The 25,765-nt window shown below is 39.8% G+C and overlaps 1 protein-coding gene across 1 annotated transcript in view; it reads left to right on the forward strand.

Annotated features, from left to right (window-relative positions):
- gabbr2 (gamma-aminobutyric acid (GABA) B receptor, 2) overlaps positions 1 to 25,765 on the forward strand; it is a 178,246-nt gene that overhangs the window by 94,604 nt on the left and 57,877 nt on the right. Inside the window, exons 4-11 of the mRNA XM_044171980.1 lie at positions 2,736 to 2,837; positions 8,281 to 8,346; positions 9,587 to 9,775; positions 10,380 to 10,622; positions 15,756 to 15,816; positions 23,670 to 23,750; positions 24,538 to 24,688; positions 25,062 to 25,194. Coding sequence (XP_044027915.1) covers positions 2,736 to 2,837; positions 8,281 to 8,346; positions 9,587 to 9,775; positions 10,380 to 10,622; positions 15,756 to 15,816; positions 23,670 to 23,750; positions 24,538 to 24,688; positions 25,062 to 25,194 — 1,026 coding nt within the window. The remainder of the gene's footprint in view (positions 1 to 2,735; positions 2,838 to 8,280; positions 8,347 to 9,586; positions 9,776 to 10,379; positions 10,623 to 15,755; positions 15,817 to 23,669; positions 23,751 to 24,537; positions 24,689 to 25,061; positions 25,195 to 25,765) is intronic.

Consider the following 25,765-nt stretch of genomic DNA (forward strand, 5'->3'; position numbering starts at 1 on the left):
CCACTCTGTCCTCCCTGTTGTTTCAGCTCAGCGAACAGTAGATTGGAGCAAATGTTTGTACAGGAGTAAGTGATGTACAGAGTGATTTAGAGCTCCCTCCAGGGTACCAGGGGAGGAGGTGATTATTTAGAGATATGAGAGAACTAAAGTTGAGGTTGTTCAGATTCATTGATTTTTAGATGGCAACAATCTTCTAGATGATTACACGAAATAGTTAATGACTAATCTGAACAGCAGTAACAATAGTAATAGTAGTGATGGTGGTATCAGTGGTAGTGGCAGCAGTCATGGTTTTATATCCTTGGGGATGCTAACTGCTGTAACTATGCTCACACCACTTTGATGTGCAGTAGCTATTCATGAAGTGATACTCTACCTGGAATCCATCTTTTGAGTATGAAACGCGTACACCCTGCAGGCTTGGGAGGTTCTTTCGGACAACTTAAATTTACAGTTGATTCCAATAATCATAAATTGTAACAGCATAAAACAATATTAAAATTTCCATAGAATTCTTTTAAACCACTCATTCAGCATAATCCATCTTCACTGTCCATTCTCTGAAGTTCTACTGGAAGCATATGCTGCAGGAATGGATTGAAAGGTGTCTATAGGTGTTTTGATGCCTTTTCTCAGGCATGACAACCTGTCATTATAAAAAATTTGAATTCAAGCTGACCCAACCCTCCATTCCTTTTCAATAAGGAAACTACAAACAAATGTCAAGCTAAATATAGATTTTGGATGAAGTATCACTCAAGGAACAGTATTTCTATGTATATAAATATGAGTTGCGTTCCGTTCATTGCCAAGACAATAATCAATATGTATTTGAAGCAATATAGGACACATAAATATGGATATAAACTGTGGCACACATGCACATTTAAAGACAAATATAGGGCAAACACACAGGGCCTTCATCTGTTAGCTGTTATATGTTGTCTTTGCCAACCAAGCTTGGCATGCCCATTTGAGCGCACACCAGCTCTGATGTCTCAACATGGTCCCTAATGCCAAGCTCTCGGGTGGGGGTGGAAGGGCCAATGACTGCGGGGCATGGCTGGAGGACATCAGAAAAATCTGGCCAAAGAGAGAGAAAGAGATGTCAACAGTGAACCTCAGCATGTAAACTTTAGATCTTTCTCACAGTAGACATTTTGACTTGTTAAACAGAGGTGTAACATTAAAGATTGCTGTATTCCATTTAGGTGCTCCCAGGGCCTTGGTATTGTGCATGCTGGCTCACTCGCATGCCTTTCTGGAACACCTAAATGGAACAGAGCCATCATTCATGTTATTAGTTACACCTGTGCTTTTCCTACTATGACAATTCAAAATGTCTGCTGTGAAAAAAAGGCCTCTTCTGAAATTGCAGCTTTGAGGGGAGCCAGAGGAATGAATCATAGTATGTGTGTTTGTGAGGGGTGAGAGAGAGTGAGAGGCAGTATGATAAATCACCTCAAGCTCGCCATCACGGTGGGGTACCTGCTCTGTTCTCCTTCTTCTCTGATCCCATTACCCACCATTCCATTGAATCAATACATCAAAGCAGACGTTTAGCTTCTGCAGATACTTTTATAGTACTACACATATGTCTGCTTTTTGTCAAGCCTTGGATAACCAGTTGAGATAATTTAAAGCATACAATTGTGCTTTCTTGTGTCATTCTGAGAAAAACAAATGCGTATCACTGTGACAAACGCGCACTGAATATTGTGAACGTTACAACTCCACATTGAACAGAGTGAGTTAAATCAGAATGATGACCATTTGATGTCTCCAGTAGTCAATGTGTCTCATACTGAAATGCCAAGATGCTTGTCTTTCTGTCTTTCCATCCACAGTTTAAGGTACAACATGCAGACACCAGTTCAGAACATTAGATAGCCTGCATCTGTCTATCTTTATTGCTTTATACACACTGTATGTACTAAACATACATTCTGTACATCTGAAAACGGGAAGTGTTAATATGTATGGAGTGGTAAAACCATTTAAAAAAACAATTAACATTAAGAGATGTATGGGGAACTGACAGTAGGTTTTTAGCAAATAGAAATATATATGCTCACTAAATCATTCACACTGTAATTGCTTTTACTACAACCTGAGTGTTTTTCTCTCAGGGATTTGTGTGTGGGATATTTAAACCTAATGGATGTGAGGCTGATTATGGTTCATCAATGGATTCATAGATTTTGGTTTGACAGGCAATCATTTTTTGATTACATGAATGATTTTTCTCCATTTCCCCCCCTTTTTCTCAAAATTCAATTCCTCATGCACCACAGTCCTTGTCACTCCTGCTGTTTGCATGTGAAAGGTGTAGGATGGCCATATGTCACCTCTGATACACAGAGCCGGTAGTTTTTAGCTCACAACAAGGAAGTTTGGTGGGAGGTGTAGCGACAAGGACATGATCCCACCTGGATTCTCACCTGTAAACACTGCCAGTTGTTGTAACTTTTAACCTTAAGTGACCGACTTAAACCGGCAACTCTGAGTACAGTGCAGTTAGTGCAGATTGAAAGAAGAATGAAGCTGTCTTCAAGAGTGAGTGTTAGGTCTGCAGAAAAGAGAATTGTATAGTCTCAGTCCTACACAGAACTAAGAATGGCTTGGATGATAAATGAAAAGAGCAGAGCATTGAACATCCTACATAGTAAATGATCAACCATGCTCATGCGCTTTCTCTGTCTTTCTCTCTCTCTCTCCCACCTCTCCTCTCTAAGGTGAGGAATGATCTAACCAATGAGCTGGAGAAAGCAGACATTCAAATTGCCGATACAGAAAGTTTCTCCAACGACCCCTGTGTTAATGTCAAGAAGCTCAAGGTAAGTGATCCAGCCTGGGCACTTAACAATACTATCTAACTAAATTTTGAAAAAGTGGAATGATTCAGTGTCAGTTTTATTCAGATAATTCTTAGATACCACAAATGACTAGGCGCCAATTGATTTTAGTGTCACCATTTTTTGTAATTTCTTTAATACTGTATTTGTGTATGAGTTGATGCCATCCAAAGTGAATAATGGAATGAATGAATAATTTATCTCACTTTGACTGGGCAGAGCAGGGCAGTTCTCAATGAGACTAGTGGAGCCCTAATGAGAAGACTGTAATGGCTGGCAAGTCTGTACAGTGACCTCTAATGACCTGCTCTGACTAATGGATGTTTGATGGGCCTTTTAAGCATATACTGTATATACACATACACACATGCATACAGGATTTCTTATTCCTGTCCTTTAAAATTAAATGAGACGGAACAAAATTTGACCATCATTAGGTAATAAATTGAGATGTTAGACCTCATCATTACAACATTTACTCCTGGTTTTAACATACATGGTTGATCAGAATTTGCTTGGATGAAGCAAAAAGGCATGAAATTCAGATGTAAATGCAGTCAAGTGTGATGGATAAATTATCCAAACTATCTCCAGAGGCAATGCATTTAGGCTCATTTACCAGTTGTATGTGCACCGTGAGTCAGTGCCACATACAGTTTACAGTAGGAAACACTGTCAGTGGAAGTAAATGAAATACGTGGCTGGTGAGCTTAACTAGTAATATACAAGGTGTCAGTGTAAAGGAATATAAAACTGTTTTTAGGAAGTTACATACATGGCACAGTGAGAGTAAAGGTGTTGGTAGTGGAGTATGTGAGTGGAAGATATGACGTATGCAAGATGTAACAGATTGAAAGAAATGCAACAGAGAGATGACAAGACAGGGATAGAGTAGGAACAAGAACATAAGCTGTCTTTCCTAGAATATATGTGTAACTCTGCATGTTGAGGGCTGACATTTTAAGCTGACACCATCCTTCCTTGATCAACTCTAAATATGCAAATCACGGTGTCGCCTCGAAAGCTTTTCAGAATGTTTGGATGGGGTGGGTGCCTCTGAAACCCTAATGGTCTGTTTCCTGCTCATCTCACAAAAAGCAGTTTGCTGTCTCCCCAACAGCTACGTCATATGATGAGGTAGAGGGTGACACAGATTTCGTTGTGAAGGCTGGTCTTTTTTTGGTACAGTGTTGTGTGTTGTTGTGTGTCACTGTGTGATCCACAAATAGAGCACTCACATCTGTGATCCAGCTGGAATATTCAAAAAGCAGACAGGTATCTCTGCTGCAAGTTGTTGAAGCAGCCTGCTACATTTCTCTGTTGCTTTCTGCTGTTTTCATCTTCATCTCTTGTTCGTTACTGGACAGGCTGACAAAACAACATCAGAAAACAAAGGCAGGCTTACACACACTCACACACACACAGACTCATACACCCACACTTAACCTTCTAATCTTAGTAACAATCAAGTTTATTCTTTTTCAGTTTGAAGATAAAATAACAATGCTAGGAGACATTTTATAGACCAGGGCTTTTTAAGATTTTTGTGACTGAAGGCCAATTTAGAGAGCTCGCATTCAATGGAGGGCCACATGAGAAAAGAATGCCCTAGAATCTAAATTAAGTCCGTAATACTTTATTATTTATTATAATTTAATTATTTATCATGCATTCAGAACTCTTGCCCCTCAGATATGACGTAGTAGGGGATGGTCCATTTCAAATTTTTGCCTCACTGAAGCAACAATTTTTGCATGGCAAAGGGCCCTCCATCCATGTATTACTTTCAATTTTACTCTCAAATATGGTTTATTTGTAAACTAACTTTAACTACCCCTTTAGCTATTACATTATTTAAAAAGCAGATATTTCTAATTTTAGATTTCAATGTTCCCACGGGTTGAGAATGTATTTGTGGTGGTCTAAGCTCTGAAATCTGACACTGAAGAGTCGGCGGCAAGAAACTATTGAATTCACAAGCAAACCTTGGATTGGAGTTCATTGCACCACTCTTCACCAGCATATTAGATAAATGCTTCACTAGTGTTAAGGTGAGCACCCATATCCACAACATCTTTAACCTGTGCAATAGGTACTGTATATTGGCCATGATTATAATATAATACAATCCCACTTGTAAACAAAGTATACATTTTTCTTTAACACAGAATGATTTTGCATGCTATATTGTCTTGTGGACCTATAGAGACAGAGGATAAGACAAATGGTTTGCACTGATATTATCATTATAAGTTTGTCCATTTCATATGGTCTGTTATTGATAATATCATCACAACAGCTGCTGCTGTTCCTGTACTCCGCAGTGTTTTCTTGTCTCTCGTTTCAAATTGATGAAGCACCTCTGCTGGTCCAAATCCCCAAATTGCACCAAGTTCCAGCAAGAGTCTCCCACTGCGAACACAGAACACTCAGTCCTCTTCACATCCAACTTTAAGGACCAATCCACACTAAATTCTAAGTCTACGACTTGTGAGTTTAGTGACAAGGTCAGGAATGCTCAGATATTGTGGTGCATACTGATATTATTTTAGGGACTTTTATTTTGAAGGCAGCAGTCTGTTTACTCCATTTCAGATAATAATGCCAGATCTGTGGTCATAACAGTGTGTATAACATTTAATGCTTATCTAGTATCAATTAGTGATCAAACGCGCATACACAAACTTCTTCAAGTGTGTGCACTGAATCACACACAACACACTCGCTGCACAGTAATCATCACAAACAGACGGGGGGATGGTTTAGTGGGTACAAGCAACACATTGCCTAGTCTACAAATCACATCTCCCACAACCTCATAAAAGACCATCATTAGTACAGTGTTTGTGTGCATGAATGTGTGTGTGTGTGTGTGTGTGTGTGCCTAATAAGCCTTAACAGTGCCTGATTGGGCTTGTGAGGTACAATATTATTAAAACCATTATCACATATAAATCACCATCATAAAGTTACAAACAACCCTGTCATGGAGCAGGTCAAAGCTGCCCTTAACACTGCATCTTTGAGAACAATTATTGTTATAGTTCTATAAAAGCTCGAGCAATGAGGGTAATTTGAGGCCCTGTAGTGCCCCAGTTGACCTGTAATGCACAAACACACTTTCTCATGGCCTTACCCGCAACTACACAGTCTTTTCATGTTGTTGCCAGGCAGGCCAAAATTTATACTGAAGTAGTGGCTCTTGGCCATAGCTGGTGTCATATGGGTTAAGTACCTTTGCTCCAGGGAAGGGCAGTGTTATTGAGTAGCCATTCGTTCTTCACACACACACACACACACACAATAACGCAATAGTGCACCCCAGAGAAGTTCAGAGTTGTCACCTGCCCTTCTCACACATCTACACACATACACATTGTGATGGCACCAGAGCAGTGGAACAACACTAAGAGCTTTATACAAAAGACCCCTTAAATGTCCCAGCATGCTCTCTGGCTCTGATGATAAACCACTAGAGAAGCCTTTTGATTGAGCTGCTCAGCTTTCTGAAAGCGCTCATCCTCTTTAGTGTGTGAGAGTGCATGTGTGTGTGTCCAGTATGCAATGCTAGAACATATATATAGATGATTTTATGATTAAATTAATCCTAGAACTGCTGTTGAATTTGAGGGCAGGTAGTATATTAGCATCTATCTATCTAGGAAGCTAGATAGCTAGGTATCCATCTACCTAACTATAATCAGTAATCCAAATCTATCTATCTATCTATCTATCTATCTAATTTCTCTATATAATCTATCCAGTATATCCAATTTATTTAGAGGAATAACTACAATGTTTGGCTGTTGGGTAGCTCTGTATCTAATAGCTTTAAGGAATTTGATTTAAGATGACAGTGATTGGTTGCCCCCTCTGATGTGTGGATGCATGACATATGGTAGAGACTGCCTGAGGGAAGAGGACTTCATGAACTGTATTTATAATGGTTTCTCATTATTGAGAATACAAGCAGGACACCACAGGTTCACTGAAATTACAGCTGGTGTGTTTGTCACTCCATTGTTTTTTTTAAAAGCTGCCGTCGTTTTAATTTTTCATTACAGTTCAACCCAGATCAACTATAAAACATGTTTTATAATTGCATTTCAAAAAGGCCCCGCTTGAAGTCAGTAATGCCACTAAAACGTTTTGCTGTATGGTTGTTTGTAATGTATAGCATTTTTACCTAATCAATACAAGACGGGACTTAACACTTGAGAACTGCATGTAGCACTTAAAGTACATGACATTAGCATGGAAAACCCACTCAATATTAAGTATGTTTTCCTAAAGAATGAGAATCCTATAACAAGATGACAAATTATGTTGGTGACAAATCCCAAAATAATAAAGTAGGTCTTCCATTAAATCAGTGTTCAATAACATAATCAGTTCAGTCCTTCTAGATGTGGTCCTCTGTCTGTCTGTCTGCACTGTCAGAGTTGAATAAGGGCCTTATGACAGACTTTTTTCCATGCATCACACATCACCTCCAGCCTCGCTGACCAGATGTAGATTCATCAAACCTGTGTCAGTATTATTGGATTAGATTTGGAGCAATTTTGTACTGTAATGTGTTTGTGTTTTGACACGCACAAATGCACACAAGTGGAAGTGTGCATGTGTGTGTGAGTGTGTGTGTGTGTGCAGGCCTGTGCTTGTGTTTGTACTATATGCTTGTGCACACTAAATGACAGACTGTTGGCCCCAGAGCCTGATCTTTTTTCCCACCATGAAACATGCTGCACTTCCACCCAGGCAATCTGAATTATTTACAGAGTCAATCACCAGGCCATGTGCTCTGAATCCCCATGTAAATTTGTGCTCTCCAGCCTAGTTGGCAAGGCAGGCAATTCTGCCCGCTGACACTAATGTCTCTCTTGTTATGGATCGACACAATGCAACTTAAAATTGCCTTAGCCTGCCACTGGTTCGCCGCTCAGATACCACATACTTCGTTGCTACAGATGAGATAGACATAGTGATGGAAATACAGTACATACAACATGGCTGATTCTATGTCCATGTGTTAATAAAGTGTGATGTTGCATAATGATGAGAAAAGGTATCACAAACAAGGAAACTGATCCTAGAGCATATATACTTTTTTTTTCTAATAGCCGCATTGACTAAAGTGCAGTACCAGGGTAACGAGCAAAAATGCCTAGCATGTACTGCAACATTACTGTAAAGCCAGGGGATCATAAAATCACAATAAAAAGCTTGCACTGAGTGTAATGAACACTGTACTGTATGGTGACAGCAATGCAATATAATATTGATTATATAATCATGCTGTTTCACATTATACACATTCTGTAGAGGTACTTTATGTTTGCTGTAACATTTTGTGTGCATGAGTGCTAAAAAAAAAACGCACATATTTGCCATTTAAGTCATGACATCTGATTCTTTCTTTTTTCAGGACAATGATGTGAGAATCATCATTGGCCAGTTTGACGAGAACCTGGCCTCCAAAGTCTTCTGCTGCGTAAGTCCCCAGTCTACACACAGCTTACAAATATCAGCTTTGCCATTGCAGTCTATCAGTGTCTTGCCAAGTTATACCAAGAAAATATTTGGTTTGGCATACAATTGGTGCAGTGCTGCTTTGAACAGATGATTTGGACATGATGAGATCTGGTGAATAGTAAACTGTAAATGTATATCACAGTATGACTTATGCCAGGGGTTATCAACCTTTTCTACTTCAAGGTTCACCTATTCATACTTGTAATGGGCCAGGGCCCATTAAAACATAAATAATGATAATGATAATTATAATGATAATGATAATAATAATAATAATAATACAAATGATTTTGGCTAATCTATTCTGTTCTAATAATCAAATTTATAATGTATAGGCCCTGACAGTCACAGAAGGTTGTGGCAAATGTGCCTTTTCAAAATACTAAAAATGAACCTTTTACAAAAACTTTCTGAAACATGTATTTTTCATCTATTGAATTAATTGTATTGAATGAACACAGAACTATAACAAAACAGAATTAAGTATATTTTCGTTTTTAATTACAAATGAAGTTCGGATTATCCGATGATAGATGGACCAAACTATTACATTTCCAATGATTAAAAATTATTTTGTTATCTTTAGTGTGAGTAGGATTATTTTATGATCAGTCATTCACATCACGAGTAAACAGACACCTTTGCGGAAACCTTCTTAGACTGCCAAGACCCATTTGGTGCATGGGCAGAACGGATCGGGCAGCCGGTACAGATCGGACACTGACATTCGCCACACCACAGCCTACCGGTTAGCTTACCTGTCAACAAACTGAGCGTCTCAAATTGATGATGTGAGCAGCCCACTAGCTTCAACTTATAAACCTTTTACAGCCAACTAGTGGGCGCTCATGGCCCACTCATGTTCCCCTGCAAAATTTTTGCTCAAGCATGACAAAAACTAATCTGGCCCTATTAGAATTAGGTGCAGCTAAATTTCTAAGTTAAGTGTTTGTGGTCACATAATTTGGCCTTAGATGGTTTGGGCTCATGTTATGTTATACCCTCGGTGCTTAGTTCACGATTTCAGTATTTTGTTAAGCTCAGTTGGCACTAGACCCAAACTCTCAGGACAGACTCTAGTTATGCATATACAGCAGCTCACAAGTAAGAAAAATTGTACATAAATTAATCTCCATATATCATACTGTATCTCCCTGCTGTTACATTGCTTCAACCTCCATTCCTTCTACCCCACCCAGGCGTATAACCTGAACATGTTTGGCAGTAAATACCAGTGGATTATCCCCGGCTGGTACCAGGGCAACTGGTGGGAACAGGCCAACACAACCAACTGCACCACCAAGAAGCTGCTCACAGCCATGGAGGGATACATCAGTGTGGACTTCGAGCCGCTCAGTGCTAGGCAGATCAAGGGCATCTCTGGCAGGGTGAGTGACACCCACTGTTGTACTTCAGAAGACTGTAATGTTGTTAACAAGTAATTCAGTGTGTCATGAGACTTGAAGTTAAAGTTGAATTAAAACAATTGAGAAAAATCTACAGTACTGATGAGAAGAATAACCCACCACAAATACATTCAACCTTGATTTTGATGTAAAACATTTTGGTTCAGTTTTATTGAAGGTCTTCACTTAATTTTGGTTTCTTTTTATAGACCAGTCATCACTGTAATTACAGTGTCCCTGTAATTGTGCTTGGAAGAATCTGTGGAGACTTGAGAGAACTTTCTCCACAAAAAGACATCTTAGATGCATGTTTTTAAAACACAGATCACAACCAAAATCTATCGTTTTTTTCCCACACTGCACTACCCAGCAAAGCAGCATTGATCCCGAGACAGCATTTCCAGTAACTTTGTATCTCAAATTGTGTGGAAAATAATCCCTTCTCCTTGGACAAAGTTACACCAGTAATAGTGTATTTAAGATAATCCAACATCAATGCATTTTTCTAAGGAAAACCTGCATATTATAAAGGTTAAGAGATGCACATTTTCTTGGCTTGATCTCCTCTCTTTTACCTCTCTTTCAGACCCCTAAGGAGTACGAGAGGGAGTACAGCCGAGAGCTTCAGCAGAAAGGTGTAGAAGCCAGCAAGTTTCATGGCTTTGCCTACGATGGGATCTGGGTCATTGCTAAAACCTTGACTCGAGTGATGGAACTGCTCCGGGTAAAACAACGGCAGAACACCTTCCACAACTTCACAGTGGATGATCGCGAAGTGGGAAAAATGGTGTTGGATGTCATGAACGAGACCAACTTCTATGGAGTTACAGTAAGCTATGGAGCAGATTGCCATTATTTTCTTTAAAATATGAACATTATGTAAAAGTATGGCACAGTGTACACACGTTGGAAGTTAAGATGGGTTTCTTTTACTTTACTCGCTTTCATAATATACACTGAGCCATCAGAGCACCGACTGTCTACACTTAGTTGACATATGCAAACACAAGGATACTCTTCAGACACTCACATACTGTACATTTACATGTACATACAGGCAAAAGGTTTTGTTAATATTGATGAGGCACAAACAGTGTAAACTCTGTGTGTTTTATGATTGTACAGCAAATGTCAGAATAACACATAGAGGCATTAATTACTGCTCCGTAAGGCTGGAAGCTTGTTTGCAGAGAAGGTTACTTAGCCATCCTTGTCTCTGTATGAAGCCTAAAGTGATGTCATTTGGTGCTGCCGACTCCCTCCAATGCATTCAAGATTGATCCTGGTGGCTATGCTAGCTACAAGCTGTGTGTGTGTGTGTGTGTGTGTGTGTGTGTGTGTGTGTGCTCACTCTCACTTCTTATTGAGCTGTTAGAGGATATCTCCTGTTCCCCTGTAAAGGCCACTCCATTATTAGAGGATATCATGCTGCTCCCAGCCTAAACAGCCAGTAGGCATGCAGGGCCTTACAGTACAGCAGAACATTACTCATATTATATCATATACATAACTGTGTTTACAAATAAATGGCCTGAAAATGCAAGTGGAGTGCAAGGGAGACAATTTGGCAGTACTGGAAAATTACACAGTGTTCAATAAATTCTCTGCATTTTCTCATAAACATTGTCTAAATGTGGAAGGGTAAGAGACTAAAGTCAAGGTGGGACACAAGAGAGAAATGGATAGAGACAATAATATAGAGATACAGATGCTAATACAGTATATATGTCAACAAAACAAGAGAGAGAGGGGGGAAAATAGCCTTGGAAAAAATCAGTACATGCTACTGACTTGTGTTATTGTGAGGTCCTTTGGGGCTAACATCCCATGGGGTATGTGTGCGTTGCAGCACTATACCAAATCCTCTGGGTCATCATTCCTCACCCCTCTACTCTCACCTCTCTCAGCACAGACCCACTCAGGGTTGCTGATCAGGGGCAGGCTGACATTGAGTCTTTCCTCAGAGACACAGGGAAGCAAAGCAGTGCAGGAATATTGATGACCATGGAACATTTCATTCGCTTTTTACTCCAGGCACACAAAGATGATGAAGTCCTGTTAGGTTGTTTGGATAGGCCAGCAGTCTTATTCTCTCCTTTCATATCTGTATTGACTCAGATTGATCCTACATATGTAGCCATCAGTGGTGGAAGAAGTACTCAAATCATTTACTTGAGTAAATGAAGCAATACCACAGTGTACACTATAACTTGTTCACTTGTAATACTCCATTACAATTAAAAGTCCTGCATTCAAGTTTATGATTAAGAAAAATTACAGATGTGCCTCAAAATGTACTTAAATCAAAAGTGAAAGTGCTCATTACGAAGAAAGCCATTTAGAGAGTGTTCTCTCTGAAAGTAGCAGAGTAAAAGTAGAACGTAAGTGAGGTATTTTTTACATCACTTTACATTGCACTTAAGTATAGTATGTAAGTAAATATATTTAGTTATTTTTGACCTTTGGGAGCCTTCATGATTGACTCTCATAAATACTGCTGCTTTTTGTCCCTGAGTGGGAAGCTTGCTGTCACAGGGTAATGATGAAGCGGTGACGTAAATGATGAAGAAATTAAGAAATGAGCTACTTGATTTTGAGGTTTGAGAGAGTATACAGTTTTCACATTACAATATGATTGGTTAGTTTTGTAACAACATGACATTTTGGAACATAGTCTGCAAATAACATTAATGGGAAATGGACATGGACAGGATAGCTATAGTAAATCTATAGTAAATCTCTTGTTTTGCTGATGTCCTAAAGAAAATCAGTTACATACAGAACATTGTTTAACCAGCTAAATCATTTCTATAATGATGTTTTGATTTTGACAACCACAAATCCTCAACAGAATAAAAACATTCTGAGCAAGAATATTGTGCATGTGGAAAACAATTATGTTGTTTGAAGGCAGCGGCTTTGCAAAATAATTAAATGCATCTTTATACCAAAAGATTTGAGATCTGTCAACTATTATAGCTGTTCTCTTAAGGGATTACATGAAATGAGATCAAAAGTGTTCCCTGTATGTAGCACACACATAGCACATAGAAACTTCCACCCACACATGACGATCAAAGACCCAGGAAGGCAATTTCCCTGCCACACTGCATACATCTTTTATGCTATTTTCGTATTTAGATTTCAAAAGCAGCTATTACAGAACTCGATCGGTTTGCTTGTGAATTGCAATAACTTCTACTGGGTTTCCAATAAAATTAATCCACATGCAAGCACCAGTGAAATGGCAAATTCAGGCTGTTTACCTTTGGTTTGAATGGGATCATGCCCTTACTTCAGCCTCGTGTCTTTCCTGATGTCACGATTTTACGCTGTGTGTTTGATGTGTACCCACACATGTCTCATGGGACCAAACCGTGTCTGCTCTACGCTGATCTCAGTTCTGCTGCTGAATCTGTAGCAGAGGCAGCTGCAGCAGCAGGAGAGTGATCATGGAGGGCTCCACAGTATTGATCTGGCTGCTGTCAGGGCCACAGAGAAGAAGGCTGACGTTAGCTGGGAGAGACTTTCAGGGCACGGAGAGTGCAGACAGTTGCTAGAACCACAGGATGATGTACACTGGAATTCACCAGGGAGGGCCGCATGGGAAGAGACACAGCAGGTTGTGATTGGGGATGACAAGTGTGGGTATAGGTTTGTCTCGCTGTAGTCAGTGGTCATCGTGTTGGTATCAGTGTCTTTCTGGATAATGGTGAGTAGCACAGCCTGAGGCTTGACAGTCACCTCAAACAGACACACTGAGGTGAAAAGGGGGGGGGCATCTGTTTTTCTCTGTTAACGTGTGGGTTTGTGTGTGCATCACAGTTCCATTTGCATCAACTGTGTTCCCACCTCAAACCCTGAAAACCCGGAGGATGTCACACCTGCAGCCCACAGACCGACATCTCATTTGAAGTCAAAGTAATACCTGGCCACCTCCACCTGTTTCACCTCAGAAAGACACATTCACACACACATACACACACACACACATACACACATACACCAAGACACAGTGATTGCTCCATCAGCGACTATTGTGACTCAGGTCTGAATGTCCTTTGAATACTAGACAAGGGACACCTGTCTGGGTCAATACACTCCCGTGTGGTAGCTTAAGCTGCAGAGGAGCATAATACCTTGTGGAAAGAGGCTTTACAGTAGCTTCTTTGAATTTTGGTCAAAGGAGGTTAATTTAATCTCTGTAGCACAGACATTTATTTCCAATTAAGAATGTCATAGTCAGTGCCTCTGCATATGTTTGATATACTTTGCATATTCTACAAATCGTGTATACACTTGAGAGAACAAATTGGGGGCTGTTAAAATAACTACAGTACATGCCATTTCAGTAAGGTTTGTGATAGCTCCACTTTTGCCAATGTGAAGGGCAATTATGGTGGCAATGCTAATGCACAGCGAGAGCATGAAGGTGCAGCTACTCAAAAACCTGGATACATAAACTCACAGTCATTACGGGTTCATGTCAAGTTCCCCTATTTTCAACCCACATTGTCTGACCCTGTTTACACACCACAGTTATCCGAATATACCTAATGAGCTGAACTGAGGTGCACCGCACTGTCCTACTTACACTTCATGCATAATTGCATAACATATTGTAGGAAAGAGCAGTGTGTGACGAAAAGAACTTGTTAGCGTTGACAAGTCAGATTGACAGTGCGGTGTGAAATCGGTAACAGAGGATCTGTTGTACATCACCAGGGTAAAAGCAACACTGGAGACTCAGGGATGTACATAAGCATAATGTGACAACATATTAAGTGCATACACGTAGACATGCTTGCACGCGCACACTCAGACAAACATCAAAGATGCCACACAAAGACTGGGATTCAAACAGAAGGGTGGGATCCTGCTCTGCTACTTCAAAGCTTGCCATCTTTTTGAGGCAAAATTGGCTCTCCAGCCTCCTTTTCCATATTTTCCCCTCAGTCGTCTTTTAATCAGCCAATGCAAATGCTCTCTGTCTATCTGTCTATCTCTCTATCGCTCGCTCTCTCGCTCTCTCGCTCTCTGCCGTCACCTTTGTTAGCCAGCCAGTAATATGTAAACCCAGTTAAATGTGTAATTAAGGAGCTCTGTAAACAGATGGCGGGCTGAATTAATTGAACAGTCTTGGTAGATGAAGAGGGAGAGAAAAATAAAGAGACAGAGGGAAGGAGAAAATAGAACAAGAGAGAGAAAGAATCAGAATACATAGACGAGACAAAGCGACAGATACCAAATTGATTTGAACATGTCTTACGATATTGCCACAAAGTTGAACTGCTTTTGTCTACCTTGTCTGCGTTTGCCAGACGCTCCCTTGCTTGAAATTGCTTATGTTGTTCCTGTGGAGTTTAAATCAAAGTCTTTCCTTGTTATTTTTTCAACATTTTAGGTTGGTTGTTTGACCGATAAACACACCTTTTTGGTGTGAAATGAATATTGAGAAATACAATGTAGAATAAAATCTCAGCCACATTCACTGACCACTTCATACTTTTCTGCAGCCTGAGAGAGACACACTTAACGAATTGCCTTTTTAAATGCTTTCTGAGCCCAGATTTGTACTAATGCTATGTGAGCAAACACATTTAAATCAGGCAGCCTTGCTGATCTGATGTTGTTCCAAGGATATTAGCAAATGAATTGGCCCAAAGATAATTTTGTTTACCTCTATAAACAGATCAATTTTGGCCACTTCTAATCAAATGAGATGCAGTATGTGCAGGAGCTGAGATTCTGCCCTTTGCCTGCCAACGCTCCAGTATCAGGAAAGCACTATGCATAAATTTAGTGGAACTAAGCTCCTATTTTTTTCCTGCTGAAATTCACTTTACTGCTTATGCTGCATCTGCTTCAGCAGAATAGAATGTTTTTATAACATGTAGATGTGTTTCCAATGTTTTATGTAATATCAAAGACGTATTACATTTTTGGTTTTCCTTCTTTTCAGGGCCAAGTCATGTTTCGGAACGGAGAGAGGATGGGCACAATAAAATTCAACCAGTTTCAAGGTATGTGTGACACTACTACTACTCTACTCCTTAGATTAACCTGGCCTGATTTTCTTTTTGGGTTTTGCATAGTCATTTGAGACTTTAACCTTTGCTCAATCTATTTTGAAAGGAAAACATTGCTTCAAAGCATCAAGAATTTTGTTTTGCCATATTGATGTATCTTTTTATTCAGCCTGTCACACCCACCTCCAGTCATCCGCACTTGTTCTTGACCTGACTCCTTCTCTGAGCTGGAGTTCGAATTAGTGCTATAATTTATACTACTGCACATCTGCGTTCAGTAAAACCTGCAATTGTTTCAGAAATTTTGCAGGATTACCACAGTTTTTGGAAAGCCACTTACTTTTTTTCTCAAGTCAGAAGGCTGTCACAGTTGATATGCCTGTACCTATAATGGATCCTGACCAATAGGGCTTAGGAAAAGCTTGCAGCAGAGTCATACACACGGGATAGGGAGGCTGAAGGATTTAACAGTTTTGAAGTCAGAAGCTTTGTACTCACATTTATCTCATTAGTTGCTTTTCTAGAGAGGATAATGATTATTCACATGACTGCAAGGGTTGTTTGTCAAAAAAACATAAACATGAAACATTTTACACTGTTTCTTGTTCTGTTCTGTTTCTTGATTAAAGTCCCCACAAGCCTTTCTGTATGCAGTTGCATGTTCTTTCTGTGTCTGTGTGAGTTAGATTAGGTGAATCTAAAACTCTGAATTGCAAGGCCCATGGTCCTTTACTATGCTTGATCTCCTCTGTGATGATAGGATGTAAGTCTGGACGGTCAAGGTTTGTATATACAAACATGCCTCAGTACTCTCTGTCCTCATAGCATCAGCCTGAGGTTCTTTTTGAGCCAGCAGGGGCTACTGAGTGCGAGAATAACCCAGAGATTGCATCTTGATGCAGGGAATTCCCAGCTCCTAGGCTCCCCAGTCTGTATGTAGCACACTGCATGGGTTTGTTCAGTCCTCTCTGCCTAACCATCTTATCTTTCCCACTGCAGAGAGGTTTCGATCCCTCAGGCTGCTTACATCACACTCTGTGTGTGCGTGTGTGTGAGATAGAGGGCAGTATGTGTGTGTGCCTATGTTGGTGCACGTATGTATGCTAATACTGTTACAGCCCAAGCTCAGTGGGTTTGACAAAAAGGGAGACCACATATGGTTTATAGTAATCATGCAGTAATAGACAAGTTATCAGTGTTCTTTACTGTTCTGCACTAACAGAAAATATTTTTTTTTAAAAAGTGTGCAGACGGACATTAAAGGTGGGGTATGTGATTTTTATTCAATACACGTCTTTTTGTCAAATTCAGCGAATATCTCCTTATGGCCTGCTAGTTGTCCGTTCAGTGTGCACGCTGAAAAAAAAAATCTGGTGTTTGTACACAGCCCTGGCTCTGTAAATGGGAAATAAACAAAGTGGCTCGGACCAAGCCACACAACACTTTTCCCACTGGCACTGGTTTGCTGGATCATCTTCTTTGACTTTTAGCTTTGCAGCAGCAACTGTAGGAACAGTTTGCTAATGTGCAACCTAGCTAATGTTAATTATATTATTAGCTGTGTCGGTGTTCACTCTGTATCATGGTATTTGTCATGGTATTGGATTTATCCAGAATTGCATACCCCACCTTTAATCAAAGTGCTAATGGAATGAGACTGTCAATTAAACAAAGACTTAATACTTATTTTTTGCCTTTTAAGTTATCCCTCAAGCACCACAATTGGTTTTATATTTTTGCAGCTGTGAGTAGCTCCTCTCTTCTTTTGTGTGTTGCATTATGAGACAATAATGCACATCAACAGCATGCAAAAAAATTATCAAACGTTTTTTAGTGTATTTTGACATTTTTTAATTGTGAACACACTGCAGACTGGAAACCTGTTTAGAATTCACATGTGGTATGGAAGTGGGACACAGCTCCTGACAGTTTGAGGAGCCATCTTAAATACATTGGGTCCAGCTGACATAGGTGCATGACATCAGGTCTGATGACCCTCCCATCTCTACCTGTAGGAATAAAACCAAACAGCAGGAGGAGCACTAACAGGGACAGAGAGCTGTCACAAAAAACTGTATGATTGGAGGGTGATCAAATAGAAAAGAGCGACGAAAATGCTTGTGTGTGAGTACAGTATGTCTACACTGTCTGTATATGTGTGTGTGTGTGTGTGTGAGAGAGAGAGAGAGAGAGAGAGAGAGAGAGAGAGAGATATTCTCCAGGGCAGATTAACCTGTTTGACTGGGAGGTGATGGGGCAGCTGTCTAAATTAGGGTCTGGCAGCTTTGGATAAGCAAGGAAAGTAAATGTTATCATGACTGACATACAGAATGTAAGAGCTTGATTTTTAGAGATTTCGAAATCCCCAAATGCCTTAGCCTGAATCATGGCCACACACTTTGTCTGTCTCTCTTTCCCTTTTCCCTTTTCCATATTTCTCTTTCTCTTCTCCCTGTGCTGGTTATCCACTGTGTCTCCAACACACATTTTCCTCAGCCAAATCCTCCCGTGTGTTACAGCTATCTCTCACTATCTTCTTCTAGCTTTATTACATATCCTCCATCCGTCCTTAACCTTCACTCTATCACTCCTTCCTCACTTGTCAGGGATCGTGATTTTGTCACCCTTTTGACACACCAAGAGACTGAGCTGAATGGAGGTGAGAAGAGGGACAGCCCCAGCTTGAATATTTCAAAAGGCAGTGATCCTCAACATGACCCTATCATCTGTCCTCAGTCTCTGATCCTCCATTTTACCCTGTCAGACATTCTTAGTCAGGGGCCTCTATAGCTCTTATTCCCACTGTCTCTCATGGGGATAAGAGATAGCTCACTACCAGAGGTCTTGATCTCAGTTGCAGTCCCTCTGAGTACAGCTTTTAAATCAACACACTACCAGGCATGGTAGATAAGGAAATATGGCCTTTCAATAATATATATACCAGTAAGGTGAAGTTGTGATGTGTGTGGGTAAAAGGTTAAGATGTTTTGGATCTTTAGAGATAAATTATGTGATTTATTTTCTACAACATCCCTCGAGTAAGAATTAATTTCCTGCTTTTCTATCATCTTCTGCAGGAATTTGAACTAGCAACACCCTCACTGCTGTCAGTTTACCCTCTAGGCAATAGTCTTCTCACAGTCCTTTCAACTTAAATAGCTCACAAGAATATCATTGAACTGTAACATCAGTGTTTTTTAAATGAAGTAGAATTTTTTTTCATGTTAGAATTTCATAGATCTAACATGAAACAAAATATAAATGAGCATGATCATAGACAAACTAATGTGAATAGGGGAAACAACTCTAAATTAACTTAATCACATTTACAAACACTGCTACAAAGATGGGTCAGAATGTGTGTGCTAAAAGATGCCTGGGATTCGACATTATAAAAGAGTTATACTGCAAATGAGGTCCGGCAATCACCACTTTGATATTTGAGATTCAAAAAAACCAGCATAAGTCTCTGGTCCAAAGAGGGCAAGTCATCTGTTCTTGAGTTGCAGGTGCATCAGTGAAAAAAATATGTAATGTCTTTATTTTTTTGTGTCAAGTGGAACAGTATTCACAGGTTACAGTAAACTAACTAACCAGTGGTTGAAAGAACTAGGTATATTCACTCTAGTAATAATAATAATAATAAAACTTTATTTATAGAGCACTTATCAAAACAAAGTACAAAGTGCTTCACAACAAGAGAAATACAATACCACAGTGAATGATGAAATATGAAGAAATAAAATACATAAAATACACAAAAGCAATAAAATAAACAGCCAGTTCAGGTAAAATCAGGATATGCTTTCAGATAAAAATGCATTTTGAGAAGAGACTTAAAAGAAGACGCTGACTCAGACAACCTAATTTCTTCGGGCAGGTTGTTCCAGAGCCTCGGGGCCCTGATGGCAAAAGTTCTGTCCCCCTTAGTTTTCATCCTGGACTCAGGAACAGACAGAAGACCCCTGCCCGAAGATCTCAAACTACGTGAAGGTTCATAAGGGATTACAATGTCTAAAATATAGTCTGGAGCCAGGCCATGAAGAACCTTAAAAGTAGTCAACAAGCTCTTAAAATCAATCCTAAAACAAACAGGGAGCCAATGTAAAGAGGCTAAAACAGGTGTGATGTGGTCATACTTCTTGGTCCTGGTTAATAGCCGAGCAGCTGAGTTCTGTACGGTCTGTAATCGTGTCAAAGTTTTTGGTTTAAGACAAGTGAACAGGCTGTAACAATAATCAAGGCGTGAGGAGATAAAAGCATGTACAACAGTTTCTGCATCAGTGAGATTTAAAATAGATCAGATTTTTGCAATGTTTCTGAGGTGATAGAAACATGATTGGACAAGCTTAGTGATATGTTACTCAAAACATAAATTGCTATCAAACAGGACACCAAGATTTCTTGCAACAGGCTTGATATGTTGTGACAGGTTACCAGTAGATGGCTGTATTTGTTTAATGATGTGTTGGTGCCTAATAACAAGGATTTCAGTTTTATTTAAGTTGAGCAGAAGAAAATTTATCAACATCCAGTTTTTTATGTCAGACAGGCAGTCCTGCAGAGAACTCAGTGTACTAAGGTCAGTGGGCTTGACAGGGGTAGAACTGTGTGTCATCCGCATAACAATGAAAAGAAATACCATGTCTGCGGATGACCCAAGGGAAGCATGTATAAGGAGAACAGTATTGGTCCCAGAATTGAACCTTGAGGCACACCGTACTTGATATGGTAAAAGGATGACATGAAGTTATTAATACTGACACAGAATTTCCTATTAGACAGATAAGATGAGAACCAGTCTAGTGCAGTGCCAGATATGCCCACCCAGTGCCTTAGTCTATCAATTGTGTCAAAGGCAGCACTTAAGTCTAGCAGCACAAGAATTGAACACATGCCTGCGTCTGCATTCATTAAAAGGTCATTAGTGGCTTTGAGAAGGGCTGTCTCAGTGCTGTGGTGTTGACGAAAGCCAGATTGGAACTTTTCAAAGGTATTATTGTTTTCCACAACAGCAAGAAGCTGCTTAGATACAAGTTTTTCGAGAATCTTAGAAACAAAAGGCAGTTTAGAGATTAGGCGATAATTGTACTGTGCTTAAGTACAATTCTTAGATACTGGTATTTTACTTGAGTACTTACATTTTATGCTACTTTATACTTTTACTTTACTACATTGTTGGGCGTTATACAGTAGTTTTTTAACAAACATTACACAAACAGCAGCAGGACGGTGTATGTGGGATTGGTTCAAATTAAACTACAGGAACATGTCACCCAATGTCATGATGTGGCTCATTCATGTGTTCGTACAGTTTTTGAACAACAATGTAGCTTGATTGTACAGAGGAATAAGAGATATCAGGCTTGGCTACACAGACAATACTTGTTAGTGGGATAAATTCACAATTTTGTTCTCATGAGATTTGTAAACAGTAAAAAAACAACAACAATAGAATATCACCAGCCTCATCCTTAAAGTATTTTGTCATTAGTATATCATGTCAGGAAAAAAAGATATCCAGTTAACAAATTCACCACTGAATTTACAGTTGTTTAAAGTGACTAATCAACCAAAAAGGCATGAAATGTCTTTGCACAGGCTGAGCGACAGGTTGAGTTTTACCAGCCTGCTGCAGCCATCAATATTCCCTGTGGGGGTAGAGTGCTGGGATAGTATTTTAGCATCTCAAAGGAAGAGTGCTGATATACAATCCCTTCTGCTGTTTAGATCCTAACAAAGGACGTGGTCAAGGGAAACATGGTTATTGATCCTCGTTCAGCGCTGAGAAGTTTGAGAAATACAAATCCTGATTGTGTATGCACATAAAATCTACTGTTCTGAAATTGTCACATAAAGTCTGTCTAACATTTCCAGCATTTGCTAATGCTTTGATGCCAGAATTGGAGATCAAATGAGGTGATTCACGGAGAGGAAATAGGAGGAACACGATGCCCTGTGATGCTGCAATAGCTGATGTTATCTGTCATTTTCCTAGTCAAGGACAATGTTGCTAAGGAGTTCAATGGGGCTACTGTATAAGAGTGATAACAGGGAGAAGCAGAGAGAGATTTGTATGTGCACACCAGAAGAAATTGTAGGTTGTTTGTAGAGCTTACAAAAAAGAATCAGAGTAATCTGTCCTCTCTTCCCATTTCCCTGGTGTACACTCTAAGTGAGTAATCTTTATGAGTGAAGGAGAGTGAAGGCCCAGGTTTGTCTGACAAGGTCATGCTTCCTCCAATATTACACCTGAGGGACTCATCGTTGTTTCTAAAAGAGAAAACACTAAATCCTGAAATAACTGTTTGAGCAGAACTCCACAGAGACAGTGGTTTTTGCAGGCTGGGGTTTACAGCAGTTTACAACCCCTTGACTATATCTAGGAAATTAATGTATATTGCAGTATAAATACAGAGGTACAATTGCATTTATTAATTGTTTCCTTCTACATCAGTTGGAGTTTCTTCTCATAGTGTGCTAAGTCTGCTCTTGCTACATTTGAGCTTTATGTTTTTGCCTGTTGGTATCACAGCTGTTTTTTCTGATGTCTGCTCTTCATTGCATTTAGGTTTCCTTGAGGTAAAATAAACTGATAATTGAGACTGTAAAAAACAGAATGACCATTTCCTGGCCATATTAAGCTACATCTGAAAGCTACCAATGGCAAATCTTAGTAGATAATCTTTCTGAGTGCCTATGTTAGGGATATTTGTTGTACTACTAATGGGTTTTGGAAGATCCTGTGATTTAAAGGTCTCTATGAGGTTGTTCTACTCTGCCAGACTGTACAGCTTAAAGCTGGGCCATTCTTCACTGTGTCCAGTTAGTCTGAATTAGATTTACTTGTTCTCTCAAAGACACTTCTGTTACATTTTCTCCAAATAAGGATCACTGGTGCTACATTTTATAAACCCTTCAAGTTGCTTTGTGTCCGTGATCCATAATTTCAGCACTTCATTACATATCAATCTAGAAAACTCCAAACCTTGTGTAACCATTAAGCCAGTTGTTGGGCTGTTGGTCATAAGGTCATACATAATGTAATTTTTAGCCTTGTGAGCAACATGGCTAAAAAGGGATGGCAACGTCTATCAGTCTGTCGGTTGGTCGGTCCACCACTTTGATCCAGACTGAAATATCTCAACATGTACTGGATGGATTGCCACAGAATTTTGTACATAGATTAATGGTTCCCAGACAACTTTACCTAAAAACTTTGGTGATCCCAAGACTTTTCTTCTAGCACCACCATGTGGTTGACATTTGTGGTTTTAAGTGAAATGTCTCAACAACCGTTAGATGAATTGCCATGAAATTTGGTACAGACATTCATGTTCCATTCATGTTGTGTTCAATCATGTTGTAATAACTTTGGTGCATTAACTTTTCATCTAGCTTCGTCATCAGCTGAAAATTTCAATTTGTCAGATGCTTTGGTTTGTGACCAAATACCTGCAAAGCTAATGATATTCCCATCAGCCTCACCTGTACTTAGTGTTTATTGCTAATTTGCGAATGTTAGCATACTAACCTGCTGAACATGGTAAACATTATACTGCTAAACATCAACATGTTGTGTATTGTCATTGTGAGCATGTTAGCATTCTGACATTAGTATTTAGCTCAAAGCACCGCTTTGTCTCACAGAGCCACTAGCATGGCTGATGATTATTAGTTGTATTTAATACTATTTTACGCAGTAGATTTAATTGCTTTGAAAGAGTAAAACCAGTCCAGAAAGTGAAGAAAAAAAGGTGTTGGTATCCCAGTAGCCAGTTTGGACAGATGAAGTACTTATTTAGTATTTATTTTAATGTCTACATATGTGTGTGTTTCTTTAACAGAGGGCCAGGAAGTGAAGGTGGGAGAGTACAACGCAATTGCTGATGTGCTGGACCTCATCAACAACTCTATAAGGTTCCAAGGTATGAAGAAGGCTAAATATGTGTGTATGTGCCTGCATTTGTGTGTGATTGTGTGAACATTATATATATATATATAAATGTTAAAGGCCCATCACTTACCACCTCAGCACTTTCCGCTCTCGTTCACTTGCTCACTTGAACCCAAACTCCTTCCAGTACACATACATACTCAGACATACTAAGACACCACCACCACCCAGTGTAGGGACTCACCACTCTCCTTTACCACTCTAAACTGTCTCCTCTCAACTAAATTATTTACCAATCCATTTTTCACCCCTCCCGTGTTTGCTTGTTTTGACATACTTTTCATTTGTTCGATCCCCCTGGCTGTTCTCCCCTTCACCACCCTCCCACTCTTTCTCCGTCTTCTCGGCCTTACCCCACATACAGAAACTCTAGGACAGTACCATCTCAGATGCTTGTTTCCACATCCCTGACCACAGTAAGTGGAGAGGTGTAAGATGATGCCATTGTGATCGATTGGCACACTGGCAGGAGAAAAATAGAGCAAAAGATAAGAAAGTGCAGTGTCTAACCACAATAACTTGACTGTGGTGCATAGAGAGACATATACTCAACTAGGGGAAACTGGGGAAGAGGAAATGGGTCTCAAATAACTGGATGTTTGCTGCAGTGTCACTATTTTGAAGAGAAAAAGATTTGAAGGCAGGTCCTAAGTTGTCATAGTGAAGAGAGAAACCTCACTGAAGAAAACCACTTAATGATATACCATGAAAACAACATTTGATGTTTTTTTTCATATCACACCTTCTCTTCTTCTTAGGCGTAGAGCCGCCAAAGGATCGTACGTTTGTGCGTCTGCAGCGGCGCCACATCAACGTGCCCCTCTACAGCATCCTGTCCACCATCACCATACTGGGCATGCTCATGGCAGGGGCCTTCTTGTTCTTCAACATCAAAAACCGCAACCACAGGTCAGAATTCAGCATTGGTGAAGCACAGCTTTGAGAGTAGGAGGATGGTGTCAGAGATTAGATGAAGGCTAGCTAGTGAAGGTGAAATAGATAAACGTACAGTGCAGCGGGAAAGTAAATGAGGGGTTGGTGTTAAGGGAGAAGGAAAAGAGGGACGAATGAAGGATGGGAAGAATCAGGGGAGATTGAAGGAGGTATTGAAATGAAAGAATGATAAAGCATGAGAATGATGATTAACCTTTTACTGTTTTTCAAGTACATTATTATTTCACATTTCACTTTCCTCCGTGCCAAAGTATTTTTCATGAATAGGACCTATTCTATTTTATTCTATTTTAATCGATCTTTAATCTAATCTTCTGTTCTCTTCCAGACTAATCAAAATGTCCAGTCCCTACATGAACAACCTGATCATCCTAGGCGGCTTGCTCTCCTATGCCTCTATCTTCCTGTTTGGCCTGGATGGAGGTTTCGTCTCTGACAAAGAGTTTGAGACCCTCTGCACTGTGAGTTCCCTCCACATTTTTTCACTAACGCATAAAATAATGAATGTAGGGAAGTTAGGGTTGGAACCCGTCATATTCAGTTCCAGTAGTTGTTTGTTTTTTACTAATTGATTTTGTCATGTGATTAGACAGTCACAACAGTCACATGTTGTTTGCTATTTTCTTACTTCATATACTGTATGTAAAATGAGCTAAATTACTGCTGAAACACTAATCACATGCACTATGTGACTATGTGACCAGCTGTAAGTGAAAACTGATTGAATCTCACTCTCCGGGTCTCTAGCTAGCATGGAGCACATTAAGTGTCTCCCCCTAGGTAGCATTACTGTGTGACTATGTAGATGCTGGATTAATTAAAGAGTTTTGATTACAGTGATAACCGGTTTCCGCTGAGATACCACCCTTCCAGACACAGAGACACACACATTCACATGCACACCAGAGTAATGTGAGGCATGGCACGCCTCAAGCTGCCACCACCTGGCTGAAGCTCTGCTGCAGAACCAAAACAGAGCTTGTCTCTTCAGACGAGGTTCTACAGCAAAGGAGCACAGAGGTTGATCCAATC

This window comes from Siniperca chuatsi, linkage group LG17 (assembly GCF_020085105.1).
Source record: "Siniperca chuatsi isolate FFG_IHB_CAS linkage group LG17, ASM2008510v1, whole genome shotgun sequence".
NCBI lineage: Eukaryota > Metazoa > Chordata > Actinopteri > Centrarchiformes > Sinipercidae > Siniperca > Siniperca chuatsi.